The 15,508-nt window shown below is 35.6% G+C and overlaps 1 protein-coding gene across 1 annotated transcript in view; it reads right to left on the bottom strand.

The window, feature by feature from the left end:
- Window positions 1-13,036, bottom strand: part of LOC101740355 (transmembrane protein 132E) — a 90,087-nt gene extending 77,051 nt beyond the window's left edge. Inside the window, exon 1 of the mRNA XM_004923156.5 lies at window positions 12,599-13,036. Coding sequence (XP_004923213.1) covers window positions 12,599-12,632 — 34 coding nt within the window. The 5' untranslated portion in view covers window positions 12,633-13,036. The remainder of the gene's footprint in view (window positions 1-12,598) is intronic.
- Window positions 13,037-15,508: the final 2,472 nt, after the last annotated feature.

The following is a 15,508-nucleotide window of genomic DNA, read 5'->3' as shown; positions in this document are numbered from 1 at the left end:
ACGAAGCTATTGGGTGACTAAAGTGCAGGAGTCCTAATTAATTTGATAACTAAGTATCCTTTTAATGAAATAAAAAATTGACATTTAGATTATATATGTAGGTCAATAGCGAGTAGTATTACACGTTAGTTTTAGAAACTCCGGTAACCATACTCGTCGAACTCGACAAAGAGTTCGCCGTGCAACCTAACCCATGAATCAGCTCGCTGAGTTTCTCGCCGGATCTTCTCAGCGGGTCGCGATTCCGATCCGGTAGTAGATTCATTCACGAAGCAGCTGCTCTTGAGCTGTTAGGTCTCCTTCGGAGGCGCTCGGGTAGCTGTTAACAAATCCCACCCCTCCTGGCTGAGCCTTTGCTCGCCCACCTGTCCTGGTGAAACTGGAAAGGCCTCCGGGCCACAAGTAAATATTCAATCATAAAAAAAAAGTTTTAGAAAAGTAATATTTTAAACTTAAGATCAAAATAATAACATATTGTATTAATGACTACAGAATCTTAAATCTTCAACGATAATAGCCTTTGCAGCTGTTAACTTCAGAATAGTGGCTTATCTACTGACTCGTTTATCCGCAAACTTCAAATACTTTGTGAGTTCATATAGGGGCATTCTTCTCTTTTTCTTCTACTAATTCTGTCCCTGATTTTGAATTCTCATGGTAGCGTATTTGCATTATAGCTGTTGTATGTGTGCTTCGAAGCCAGGGGAATTAATAACAAATTTCTGAATTGCTGTCGCGAAGCAAACTTAATTTCTAATTTAAAGAGAGAAATTACCATTGATCTTTAACAATGAAGAATTTGACCTCTTATCTCCTGGTAAGTGGTGGCGTTCACCTTATGTTTTTTTAACTTAGTAATTATTTAAAAGAAAGTTCATTTAAAAAAAAAATACAAGTATGATATAAGAAACCTAGCTATGTATTTTTGTTTAACCAAAAATCATTGGTAGATTGTAATTGTTATGAAAACAACTTCATTAGGGCTTCAGAGGTACAATATCGCTTAACATTTTGTTGATTGAAATTCTAAAGCCATTAAGCGGTCGGTACCGATATAAAATTATATGTAGACGATAATTGTTGTACACTTATGTTTCAAATGAAATAATGTTTAGAGAATTCACCAATGTTATATAGCGATATTATTTTTGTATTCCTAAACAGTTTTAATATTAAATTTAAAATCTTAAATAATTTACGACCAAAGCTTCGTCGCCTTTTATAAAAAGTAATGTGCTATGTAATGTGTTTTTTTAATGATATTTAAGAACATTATTTGAGACACACCCTTTTAGTCCCCCGCCGTATTTGGAGAGAGCCACCCTATACTAATTTAAATTTTAATCTACATACTTATACAGTACGATACGTTTTACAGACAGGAAAATATGGGTATTTTTTTTAGATTTTATTTATTTGGGTATGGAATATAAAAAAAGGGAAGACCTTCCACCGAGCGAACGTTTGGGCTTGGCAGACAGACTCTAATTCAAATAATTTATTTCAACTTAAATGTTATAACATACTTGTTGAATTTCAAAATATGTTCCACTATATCTAAATAAAACTTGCAATTTAGATGGAGAGTATACGACGATTTAAATTTCTCTATGATAATTCAATAAGGATTCAGGTTTTTCCGAATATCTTCTAGTAGCATATGGACGGCGCTAGATCAGTTGGAAAATTGATTATTCAATATTGATCAGTATCAGTTTGGTTGGGAAATACTTGGTTTAGTTCCTGACGTAGCGACAAAATATACAAAAAAAGTATTTCCGTGTAGCAAATAGGAAATTTTATTTACTTCCTCAATTTTTTATAAATACTTCCTCTTGGAATTATTGGCTAAACAAACTAATACCTCTTAAATTTCTATAAATTTTCAACAAATGCATTTCGGAATGAGTCGGTGATTGGTTGATTACAAAGATGGCGCAACAGTGACGTCAATAGGTTATCGATCCGGGGTGACGATTTACAAACTTACACGTTTTTGAAACTAGGCTAAAAAATAATATTGCCAGCTCAGTGGGCATAGTTAAAACATCAATGAAAGCTAAATCAAATTTCTTCATTAAAACGACAGACGAAGCCAAAGGTTAAAACTCTTGGGTAATAAGATAATCTCAAACAAATTTACGCTATAAGATGATTTAAATACATGACTTCCATTTATCTGACACTCGGACTCGGAGGATTTATAATCCCGAAAAATTCAATCTTTTGAATTGGCTTAGATGCGCAGATGGGCGGGTCATCAACGCGACAAAAGAGCTTGTTCACTCTTCTATGCAATAATAAAATTCAACAACGACTATCCTACCTACAAACTAAAGCACACCATTGCTTCACGGCAAATATGGTCAGGACCGTCACGATAGGCAGTTAAAAATAAATTTGTAATTCCCATGACTCCTAGGTACACCGGGCTTTTCATCTATTAGGCCACAGATTCTTCAACATATTATCAATTCAATATACTATTATTTTTCCATTTTAGCACACAAACTGTCATTTCATAATACTCACTTGATTATGACGTAAGAACCTATTATGTTCTGTAGACATTTAATGGACATTTGGCTTTAGATGTCTTTTCCCTATTACAGAATTTGTATTGTTTTAAGCCTTTGTTTATCATTTTACTTTTAAACATTTTTATTTTATCGTAAAACGAAAACACCATTAGCCTCGAAAGTAATTTAATGTAAGCGAATGATTCTTGCAAATCGATAAGTAGATAAATAGCATGAGATAGGGTGGCGACCCCTTGGTACTCTTGAGGACACAGATGCATATAGCCGAAGTAGTACGACATTTAGACGGTTTAATCTCATCCCGGCGAGACAGGCCGGCCCGGAGGTTTTTATTTATGGACGAGGCTTACGTATTTTGAGTCACACGAGGCACAATAAAAGGAAATTGGAGCACAACTGGAGGAATATATGTCACGATTGTATAACGAAAAATATTCTTGAAATAATAACGAAATAATTCACACGATAATAAGTCATCGATTAATCCTCTTCAATTAGTAACGTATTTATAAGAATGTTATTTCTTTCGTAAGACTATACTCGTTTCCTTAACCTAAAATTTTTGTTTATAAAATTGAATTGAAACAACTTAAGTAAAATATTCATATTGATTAACCTAATAGCCGAGAAAAATCCAGACAATCCTTTGATTGCTCATCAAACTAAAGTGCTCGTCTTGCCTAAACTGAATTTCCAGATTTAGACTGGCGATTATCTACCTCTGCAGGCTACACGCGTAATTCATTTATATCGACAAAAAGAATGCCAATCTCGAGAAGCTCACGGTTTGCAAGGAAGATTTAGCGAGATTAGGAAAGATCCTCAGAGTTCGAAAGACAATATAAAGGACCGATGAAATACGCATTACATTATAGTCAACTGTCTATAGTGCACTTTATGCAGCAACAGATAAGTACTGATAGTGCACTTTGCTAAAAGTACCAGGTGCAAGGTACCAAAGATGCTCATCTGCCAACATGGGCAGTAGAAATTAAACAATTCATTTCAGGACGGCATTAATCCTCAGAGTTGAGGAAAGGCCGAAGCCGAATTTAAAAGCTGTTGTTCTTTATTTTTATTTATTTCCTAAATGTAACGACTCCGTTCTGCGATGTGACAAGGAAGCATAATTAAGTATCTACGGCAGAGGAGATTATACGACACACATAGAAATGATGATAAAAAATCGGTAATACGATGACATATATATTAGTTAAGAGTTCATAACCATTCTAGCAATCGTAGATATTTGTCTTACTATATCACAGAATTATCACTTTCTAAATGTGTTCAGCATATTACATGAGAACATAACGCTGAATATATTACCTACTCTATAAGATTACAAAAATCCTGTTTTCAAGAAATACGTATAAGTAAAATATGGTATGTCGCTGTGATAAAATCTCATTCACACTTGTGTGTAATACTTATGTAGATCTAGTTACTTCATAAAACAAAGAATATATTAGGGTATCTTTTGATGTTATGAAATATAAAAATGTCTCAGTAGATTTCGTATACGTACTCGTACCTCGAATGTCTATGAGGAGATTATTGATTTCGCGTTAAGTTTGCGAAGGGTCCGATTGCTTTGTTGGTATTGAAAGAATCTTATACATTGTGTGGCTTCGTGAATCCACCACAAACTCCAAGTAATGTTTTTTTTTTTATTACCTTTGTAGGCAGACGTGATTTCAGGCCACCTGATGGTGAGTGGTTACCGTCGCCCATGGGCTTCAGCAATGCCAGGGGCAGAGCCAAGCCGCTGCCTACTGCAACTGTACACATTTTATTCGAAAATTCTACAAAGAACGAATTCCAAATTTAAAAAAATGGTATATTATAACATGTCACGCTGGGTATCATTTAAAAAACATCGTGCATAAAACAAAGAATCAATAAGTCGTGCTCGAAATAAATGTTACAAATAACAATAGACTGGGTCATGCTATTAAGCGACCGCTTAAAATGCTTTCCATGTTTCGCTTCATCCGGCGATGACCGCTGCCCCGTCGGCCCGGAAGTAAGACACGGGACCGTAATCAGCTCGGCTTTATCTCATACGCGACGTTTCACAATGGAAATATAGAAAACGACCAGTCAAATGACCATTAATTTTAGTTGTATGCATGTGGGCTCTGACTATTAAGATTGCTCGGCGATAACTAGCAAACAAATGTTTAAAATTTTGTTTGGCCTGCACATTTTAATCCAAATGCCTTTCTTAATCGAATTTCTTCGTTCGAAATACGTATACGTACCATGATCTATGTATGTATCTATAAAGAATGTTTGTCCTCATAATATGTTCCCAAGATATTCGTCCCGTTGTGATGAAGCCTGTTACAAACAATGTTGGCGCCACAGAAAAGGTTTCTGACATAATGCGTGCGAGTAGTTTCAAGAAAACGTCTTTTTTATACTTATTCATACTTATCAGTACAAAAAATATATAAAATCCGGTTTCGCTGAGGAAAATATTAATTCACTTCTCCTCGATAACATAAGCAAAAAATCATGATATTGAAATTACTTTATCGAAATAAATGTATCCATATCGCGGAGTTGGCACTAAAATGATGCGCCCTCAAAAGCCAGCATGACAGGGCAGATTGTAACTAATGGATCTTCCAACGAATGACTCATGAGTCCCACATGTCACTGTAAGTGAGCTACATTCAGATTTCATAGACTAAGGAGCAACTATTTTTGGAACGCCCGACACGAAGTTTTGGGACAACGTGAACAAAAACGTACCCTAACAAAAGTGTCTCATTTTAACTATGTAGTTCATTCCTTTACTACATTAACATTACTGACAGCCGGTTCAATTAGCCATTACAATTGTTCCAGTTCGAAACACGAGACCGTCTGAGTTTTAATTAGTTCCATGCGAAATAAAAGACAATTGAGGAATATTTTAATTGATCAGACCGGCCTACTTTAGTTGAGCCAACAAACTACACGAGCAAATTCTTGGAATGTAAATTGAGCCTCTGTATATTTGTTTATGTTCATAATAAAACCATGTACCATTGTGTATTAATTTATAGTCCCAAACACACATGAGGACTTCATAATCTCATGTCAGATGAGAATTAAGTCGAACACATTATTATGGAGGAAAGATGTATGTCAAAATATGGGGGATTTAAGCAAATGCCCTCTCGAAGCAGACAGGTCAGGGGATACTCGGGGGAAGGAATAAAAAAATAGATTTATGTTCAAATGTAATCAAATATTATCACCGCCTCTGCGACCCCTTGCTCTAGCCATATCGATTTTAGTTCACTGTGTTACATGACGTCACTCGCTCAATTTTATGCAACACACAATAAACATAATGCTATAGTTATGTGTATATATCTTTTATATCAATGCGACGTATAATAGCTAGAAAAATAGAATAGATAGGCAAGTTTGCTTAAGGCAAAGGGTCGCTCGTAATTAATATTTCCATAAATTTCCAATACTAAGTGTAGTATTATATGTACTAGGGTTAATGAATTTGAGGGAGTTTATATAGAGTCCCTTCTTTATTTCGCCGTAAAGTCGTGTTTTATGTAATTAACACCACAGTTGAAACAATATACATTTTATTGTTGTAGCTGCATAAACAATTCTAAGTTATTATATTATATTAGTTATTAAACACATTTAGAAATTATTTTTACGTTTCAAATTTTCGGCGGTAAAAAGGTCCCGTGTCACAGACTATATTCTTTTTTCCACCTCTCGTGCGTTCCAACTTACGCATCATAAAAATATGCGTTCTTAAACGCCACAAAGTGTTATAATTACTGGTCGTCTTATGGGTTGTAACAATTTTTTTTGACCCACCATTCACCATCTCTACCCTGGCTCGTTTGTGTAAAGCAAATCATGCCTTTTAGAAGAAAAATAAATGCACTTAACATAGACCCTGAACTTAAGTATCGTTTAATCCAATTTAAAAGAACGCACGCAAGTCGGCTACTGCACTCATTAAGGAAGGCAAGACACCTATAAATACTATCTCGATGAGAGTGTAAAGAGCAATGTTTATTATAAGGATTGCGATATCTTAACGGTAAATTTAAAGGTCATAAGGTCAATTTGTTTCTTATAAGATTGAATAAAAGAAATCGTCAGGGTATAATTATTGGTAAAATATTATTCTAAACCGCTGCGGAAGGAGGAGCTTTGCACTAACAAAAAATTGTCCATAGGCCTACTGAAGGCACCAACATTCCGAATGAGACATTTTATCGATTTGTCATTTAGTACAATATCATAATTATATAAATACGTCAATAAAACAAGTCTCATACAATATTCAGTTTCATAAACTAGCGCAAGGTAACCTTTCGACATTTAACATTAATTAACCTTTCATAACATCAAGTTATTCTTCTGTTTGTTTACTGTTCCCTCGGGCAACTGGCATAATTCAACTTGAAATGGAACGCTCAATAAAGATTCTAGCACTAAAATTTTCACAAATATTTGTTATGATTAAAATTATGTAGTGAAAATAAAAAAGATCAATATTTGAGGTTTTTTCTCGGATATCACCATCCACTTGGAGACACGAGGTCGGAATTACAATTATGTTGTGTAACAGCCGTCCCACTCTTCAAATCGGAACTCTTGCCAGAAACCGATATGATGGCGGTACCTTCCCGTGCGACTTCACAATTCATTGAAAATCTGTATCGTAATATTTATGTATTTGATTTTCAAAAGCCCTTTTATAAAGATTTTTTTACTCGAGAGAAAAAATGGTAGAAATAAAAGGCGTATTGTACAAAGTAAAGCGCAATGACTTGAATTAGTTATTCAGTTGATTATACCCCCCCTGGCCACTCTATGATTATCATTTCAGTGCACGCACGTGCCGGCATGCGCAGGCCAGCCCTCGTGCTCTTCAAGGTCGATAATACATTCTATGGAGTCTTTTGTTCCTTACTTATTGGCTCTCAGTTATTGTTAGCTTACCGATAAATTACTGTCATAATGCAATTATTTTCAAATATTGGTATTTAACGAAACGGATGTTTTGTTGAAATATGTAGTTCAATGCGCAATATTTCTTAGTTTTTGTTTTAATTGTTTCATTTTCAATAGATGCCAAAAATCATTAACTTGTAAATAAATCGAAAAATTATAATATTAGCTAAATAAAATAAAAACAGTTGTTCTTCTTTTCTTTTTTCCTATCTAAGCTTGTAGCCTTTCGAAGCTACGCCATCGTAACCGAGCGAATTGGTGAGCTCACGAGGCTCTAATCTGAGGACGTTGCTAACACTAGCCCCAGAAAGAGCAGTGCTTCGCAGAATCTACCACTGGATCGGAAACGCGACCCACTAATAAGATCCGGCGAGAAATTCAGTTGTTTGTTTCTGTGGGTTAATTTACGGTGATCGGTGCTTGAGGTACCTAAAAGCAGGATAATGGATCTGGAGAATCACGTGCTTTCCTTCGGTGGCGGAAGGTGTGATGTTAAAAAAGAGACGGATGGAAAGGAGTTTAGGAAGGAAGTCGTCGTGGCCTAATGGATAAGACGTCCGGTAAATTCGTATCTAGCGATGCACCGGTGATCGAATCCCGCCGGCGAGTAGCAATTTACGTACTTAACAAATGTTCCCGATTGACTTCCACGGTGAAGGAATAACATCGTGTAATAAAAACCAAACTCGCAAAATTATATTTTGCATAATAACTAGTGGTAGGACCTCTTGTGAGTTCGCACGGGTAGGGACCACCACCCTGCCTATTTCTGCCGTGAAGCAGTAATGCGTTTTGGTTTGAATGGTGGGGCAGCCGTTGTAACTATACTGACACCTTAGAACTCTTATCTCAAGGTGGGTGCGGCATTTACGTTGTAGATGTCTATGGGCTCCGGTAACCACTCAACACCAGGTGGGCCGTGAGCTAGTCCATCCATAGCACAAAAAAGTGCACTAAATTCATATGGAGCATTAAGTCAACTGGTAGAGCTTAATTACGAATTCTGCTTGGAATAGTAATCACAGTTACTTTAACGCCCCGCTCTCATGTCTCCAGGGAAATAACTGGCATATCTACTATTTCTATTGTAGTCTTCACAATAAATCTAATGAAACAATTTAATGATCCTCTTGTGAAATTATCATAAACTATAATATTTAAAGTAATATTTTGTAATTTGTACTGTAAGTAATATATATTTATTTCTTATGGCAACTAAACCAGTTGGGATTAATGTTATTCCAGAAAAACTCTTATGAACGTAAGCAATTCTACAGTTTCATAGAATTTATGAAGTAATTTGTGTACGAGCTCGTGATTTGTAAATGCGTGCAAGAAACATAATCTTGTCAGTTTCAGTCGACATAACAGCGAATGAAGAAACTTTTGCTACACCTTTATAAAACAAGGAATGTTTAACTCTGCTGGGAAATTTCAAAGTGGCCAAAACACATCTGGGAAATCTTGTACTGAATTAACCTAAATTTTCGAACGTAACAATATTTTCCCTATGGATTCTTTAAATTTTGTTCTTTCAAGTTGTAATAAAGATTTTCAAGAGAAATAAAGGTCGTTTTTTTTATTGCTTCATAGTTACGTTGGATTGTCATAGGTAATCTTGGTCATGTGGTGCCGCCCTAGAATAGCACTAACCAATTTCTTCCCCTTGTCGTTGTAAAAGACAACCAAGCGATTCACAGGAGAAAGGAAAACAGCTTTAATTGAGTTACTATATACCAGCATGCCGCGATCACTACCCGGCATTTACTGTTACGTGTTACTGTGTTGGTAGGCCATATTGTAAGCTCTTATGCCACCATCCTACTTAATTCTGCCGCGAAGAAATCTTGTGTTCAGATTTGAAGTTTAGGATAGCCGTTGTACAAATCAGTTAATGCTTCGACAATGTGTATGGACTGGACCATTTTACACCAGTTAGACCGTGAGCTCGTTTACCCAATTAATAAACCTCTCTAAATACTGGCATCAATTAATTGGTAATTCAATTATACATTTAAATTTAAATTGTTCTCTTCTGTGGAATATCAAGGAAAAAATTTCAAGTACAAAATTACTCAGTTAATTGACGATAGCAATAGGCTCAAATTTGAAGTGACAGTTAAGAAGTGCATTTAAATGTCAATGTATTTATTAAAACGTTTAAAAAAAAAAGATAAAAACCCAAGATCGAAAACAGGGCCGCAATCAGAAAAGCCATAAATAAAACTCACACAAAAGTCGAATTGCAGTGTGAAGATGCGCCTACGCACACCGCTGTACATCGGGTGTAAACACACACATAACAGAGATGAAAGCCGGCGCCCGACCACTTATCGACTCCTTGCACCCGTTTTGATTATGCCTTCTCTGTCAACACCCTAAAATAGACATAAACCAAGTTTTCTTGGAACCATAATACGATCTATGTTACGCAATCGAAATGACTGTTTAAAATGCTAAGATTTTTGTTGTGTGAATATTGTATAAGCATGTAGCATAATGATTTTGTAATTTATGAACATTATTGTCATTGTTTCTATCTTTTTGCGTGATCAAAGCATGGTACGAACGCATGTCATGAGGTCCAGTTAATCTATACAAATAACTATTTGTGCAAAAAGGGTGCGCGAGAGTAATTTTTTAAAGAATTTAACAGAAATATAGCTATGATTATATTAATATTATGATTATAGTGAAAAGGGTGGATTCTTCGAATAAATTTAAACAATAAGATCAATAGTGGTATTATACGCGTTTCGGTTTGAAGGGTGGGGCAGCCGTTGTAACTATACTGAGACCTTAGAACTTATATCTCAAGGCGGGTGGCGCATTTACGTTGTGGATGTCTATGGGCTCCAGTAACCACTTAACACCAGGTGGGCCGTGAACTCGTCCACCCATCAAAGCAATAAAAAATAAATAAAGAAAACTCATATTTTCTGTGAGTTCCCTCGCATTAATTCTGATCCTTGTCAAAAATATTGATTTACAAACATCAATATGATGGATACATGTTGTACCAGGGCAAGAAAGAGAAAAGTACTAAAACATTATCCTTATAGTGTGTTTAAGCTTCTTCGGTTTATGTAACTGAAACGTTTTTTGGAACAATAATAGAGAATTTCAAGATGCTATCCAGACAACAAGGTAACGTGGCATACTTAAAATAAAGGAGAAAAAACACAAGCCAGGTGCAAGCCACATCCGCTAAACTGGAGCAAAAAATATTTATCGAACGCGAAACAATTTTATGTAGAACTCTAAAACGTTAAAACAGATGCGTTCTTCTAGTATTTACTGAACTCCTTTATAGTTTTTAAAATGTATATTATTTTACTTATTATTATTTTATTTATTAAAGCACAGCGAATTCTACAGAAAATTTTAGGTCGTTTTTCTTTGAACAAACCTGTTTTGTTCCATTCAATAAACACCTTTTTTTGAGATTGATGTGGGTATTGAGACCTAAACTTTTGGTAACTCCTCCGAGGGCAAAACTTTGTGATTTATAAAGGCGTGTTTGGGACAGGGCTATCTGCGACAGATAGCTTCAAAGCAAAAGTTCCTGATGACTTTTTGCGTTGAAACGTGAATACGCCAGAAAATTAATAAAACGTATTTTCAAAGTATAAACGCTGGGTTTTTTTTCTTTCTCAAACTTTTAGAAAATTTTAATAAAGCATTGGAATATAGGTGGATATTATATTTAAAATATATGTATGGATATCAAATGAGTGAAACTTGAGAGATAAAATAAATGGATTCTTGAAAATCATTGAAAAGAAAACCAACGAATTTCTATATGGGTTTTACATGTGCAAAGATTTTTCATTATAAGAGTAATCTCGTCCCAGCCACGGGTCGGGTCCATTCCGGTCGTCTACCTGTATTGAACACCTGTCGGCCCGCTGCTATAAATAAAGACCCCAAGTTCCTTATTCTAATCGTAAGCCCTGCCATTTTTCGGAGATATCAAAAAGGATTTGAATGAATAGGAATGCTTTAAATTTATTCAATGTTTGCGAAGCAGCTGTCATTCATACTCCTAAATTTGAAGTACTTAGGTAAGTTCTCCTCGTTATTCCTGGACTTTAAATGTTTGTAGGCAGCGGCTTGGCTCTGCCCCTGGCATTGCTGAAGTCCATGGGCGATGGTAACCACTCACCATCAGGTGGGCCGTATGCTCGTCTGCCTACAAGGGCAATAAAAAAAAATTTAGGTATAATTATACTTTCATAGATGCGCTGTGTTTTATTTATACCGTCCAGTTTGTGAGCTGATAGTAATTGATGGCAAACCATAATGATATAAATTCTAGGTTCCACTCTATTAAAAACTTATATTAAATACATGATTTTGAAAAGGTACTTGAACTAACACGTTTTACCGATTTCAAAAAAAGTCGAATAAGTGCAACAATTCTTCGTGTGCTTGTTTGCATTGAATCTCATTCAACGAAATGTGACATTAGCATAGTAGTTTCAGTTAACATAGTACTTTCATTATTACTTTTCAATTATTAGCGAAACACGAAGATTAACGAATGTTCCCGTTTTGCTGCATCACGATTAATTTAATCCGACGGAACCAATACCCTTCGTTCATGCCGACAGATGGATATTGTACAATACACTCTTACAATAACGACGCTATCGAACACCAGATATTTCTTAAATCCTTGAACAAAACGCTGCCCTGCCATACAAATGCATGTGTAACAACACACTATACAACATTACTTGGTTATTATCATGTTTTCGAATCAAATAGAAGAAATATAACAATAAAGTTAACAAATAATTAATTTTGCGAATTAAGTAGTTTATCTTATTTGATCCCGTTTATTCGGTTTTTTTTAAATAACTTTGGCAGCAAATTTTATACTTATTGTCATATTTGTGCCAAAAAATCATGCTCAATTTATTTTATACAATTTTAAAGTAATCTAATGAGGGTCTCGGAAGTTTCAATTTATATAATAAGCATATCAGTAACTAAATTAATGAATTATACTAGTTCTAAATACAATATTTACAGATACATATTACAGTTACAAATCTATTTACCTGTAAGTAGGAACAGGAGCAATAAACGCCGCATGTTTGAAGTCTTGCAGGACCGGTATTTATGTGCTTCGGTACATCTAGTCTATGACATCGTTAATTGTCTAATTAAAAATGTTTACGCGACTCAGCTGATCTCTTCGTTTATTATGTTCGCTAATCACACACTCACGCACTGCGGGATCCGCACGCTGCAATGTCAACGGCCACGAGCTTACCAGAAAAGTAGACACTAGGCGAAAGCTGTCCCCCTATACAGTCAGCTAAACGACTCGTCAGAATATATTATTTGCAAAATTTATTCATTCATACAAATAAATGTCGCGGACGAAACCTAGACGAAAGTCACCCTCTGCGATGAAAACATCACACATGGCTCGAGTTAGTTCAAAGGGTCTCTGGTACACGCGATCGCAGCGCACGGCGGCTGACTCGCGAGTTGCGTGAGTGGGCCGGTAGCAGCGGGGGACAGGGGACGGGGGGCCACGCCTGCGCACCGCTCCCGCACCGCACCACCTCCAGTATTGACCGACGACGCCTCCTTCCTATATTTCACATCCTTTACTGCCTACTACGAACGGCTCTTTGAAAAAAAATATCTTAATTCCACCTTCTCCATTGAAATAAAATGACCAGGTCTATGATGCAATATAATTAAGCATGTTAAATAATTACGTTCGAGCAAGTCGGGCTTGCAAAGTAACAACGTCTCATAATTAATTTTGTAATAAATCTTACACTTTTATCGTCAGTCTTATTTTTTAATTCAATACTCAACAAAAATTCCAATAGCTACAGGTATGTGATAGCTCAAGTAATTGTCCAGATATACTCATAGCTATAATTGCTCTTGTTGGGCTTCAGCCTACATTTGCGACCGATGACGTCACTTTAAGTTGGGAGCGAAGAGATCCGCAAACCGAATTAACTTGGAACAAGGACATACTGCAGATTGCTATAAAACTTTTGTTATGTGGGTCGGTTACTTACAGCCTGAAAGTGTGACACATATTGCTTAACGCAATATATAAGGTACCGTACACAATGTCTGATTTACACTATACTCGTATATGATTTGCGAAATAATTAATCATTTGACGATGGCGAATACAGGAGAATTTGGAATATGTATTTCCCATTTGTGTTTCATATTTCCTAGTATAATAACCCAGTTTTTTGTGTAATAAAATTCAAAATTCGATTAAAATTACTGACAACTCTCAAACTGGATCTATTATATTTTCTCTTTTGTTTTATTATTGATCAGAAACTGATTGAGCGTTTCCATTATAACCATAATATTTGAGTGGTAATAGCAAATCTCGCAATAGCGACAACTAAATAGAAAATTAATTTACTAACAGATGGAAATATTGAACTGCATTTTGATATTTTTATTTTTTTCCATACCTATTCGCCGGTAACTTATGAGGCTATTCCAGCTCGCCTCGCCTACGCTTGGACGGGTAGGTGAGTTCACAGGCTCAACCTGAGAGAATTTGCTAACACTAATCTTAGTAAGACACGTATTCGTAGAATCTACCACCGAATCGGAATTGCGACCCACTGAAAAAATCCGGCGAGAAAATCAGTTAATTAATTAATAAGTTGATTTACTTTTAAAATTAGGACAATATGTGTAGCTAATACTAAAATACTTAATGATGATATTAAGTTTTGTATGATATACGAAAATTGTATTTTAAGATATTCAAAAGCTTTTGTGCTTACATTGGAAAAGGCATTTAAGGGTAAGACACAAGCTCAAATTAAAACTGGAAAACTGCCCAATATTAACACTGCCTGAATTTTCTTTAAAAAAGATTATGAAGTAAATTACATCAAGAAGCTTCTTTCCAAACTCTATTACGTAACTGATGACTCATGTATTGCCCTTTTGTGTTTTACGTAATACTTTAATGAACATGATACATTGATGAGATTTCAACAACCAACGATATCCAATAATACCCGCCCGGTATCGTCACCGCTCCATAGACCATCCCAAGGCCCAGGCCAACCCAAGTTCGAAGTTTACGGTCCTAAAATCGTTTCGGACTAACATATTATATTTGTAAAAACGCTTTCTCAGTAGGTATACGACACACAATTATATAAGCCTGTATTTATGACTTATTATTATTACCTACATTCAGCTTAACGCCAAACATAAAAATTATTAACTTAACAGAAACCACATAGATAGTAATTACCTACATTAGAATTTGATTAGAAGACTTTTACATAGAATTCTTTGTCTTTATTTGGCAAGAAATTTTTTGTTTTATTATTTTACTACACAACAACATTTCAGAACCTTTGTTTGATTGCAAAAATCTTATTTAAACGTACTTAATTAAAATAGGAATCGTCAGTAGACCATCAAAAATGTCTGAAACATCCGTTTGGCCTGACTATTCAAAAGTTAATAAGTCTTCAAAGAGACCCATGAATGCTACCCGCCGTCAGACGAAGTCGAAATCTTCATAATAGGTATTTTAAAGCGCTCATCCCAACCCATGAACCAGAGCGTATGATGACTTCGCGTAAGAGGATAGTTCCAATGGAATTTATTTAATCAGGAAGAATCCAAAAAGTCAACTTTTTTATTGAATAGACGGATGAACTAGCTCACGGTCGAACTGGTGTTAGTTGTTCAACGGAGCCCATAGACACATTGAGACTTAAGGTCTCTGTGGTATAATTTATAACGGCAGTCGCAACCTTCGTGAACATGTGTTAAATACATATACGTATACATGATCGCATCCACGCACCAATTTTTTTAAACGTATTTCAAAAAATTGCTGCGTGGATGCGAACACTGGCATCGTGCGATTAGAGTATTGCGGGCGTCTTATCCTTTAGGACTTGACGACTTCAAGATCTTAAAGATATATGAGCTATTTATAT

The sequence above is a fragment of the Bombyx mori genome, chromosome 10 (assembly GCF_030269925.1).
Source record: "Bombyx mori chromosome 10, ASM3026992v2".
NCBI classification, from domain to species: domain Eukaryota; kingdom Metazoa; phylum Arthropoda; class Insecta; order Lepidoptera; family Bombycidae; genus Bombyx; species Bombyx mori.
Note: the sequence above shows the minus strand (reverse complement) of the source record. Positions and strands in the feature narration are given on the sequence as shown.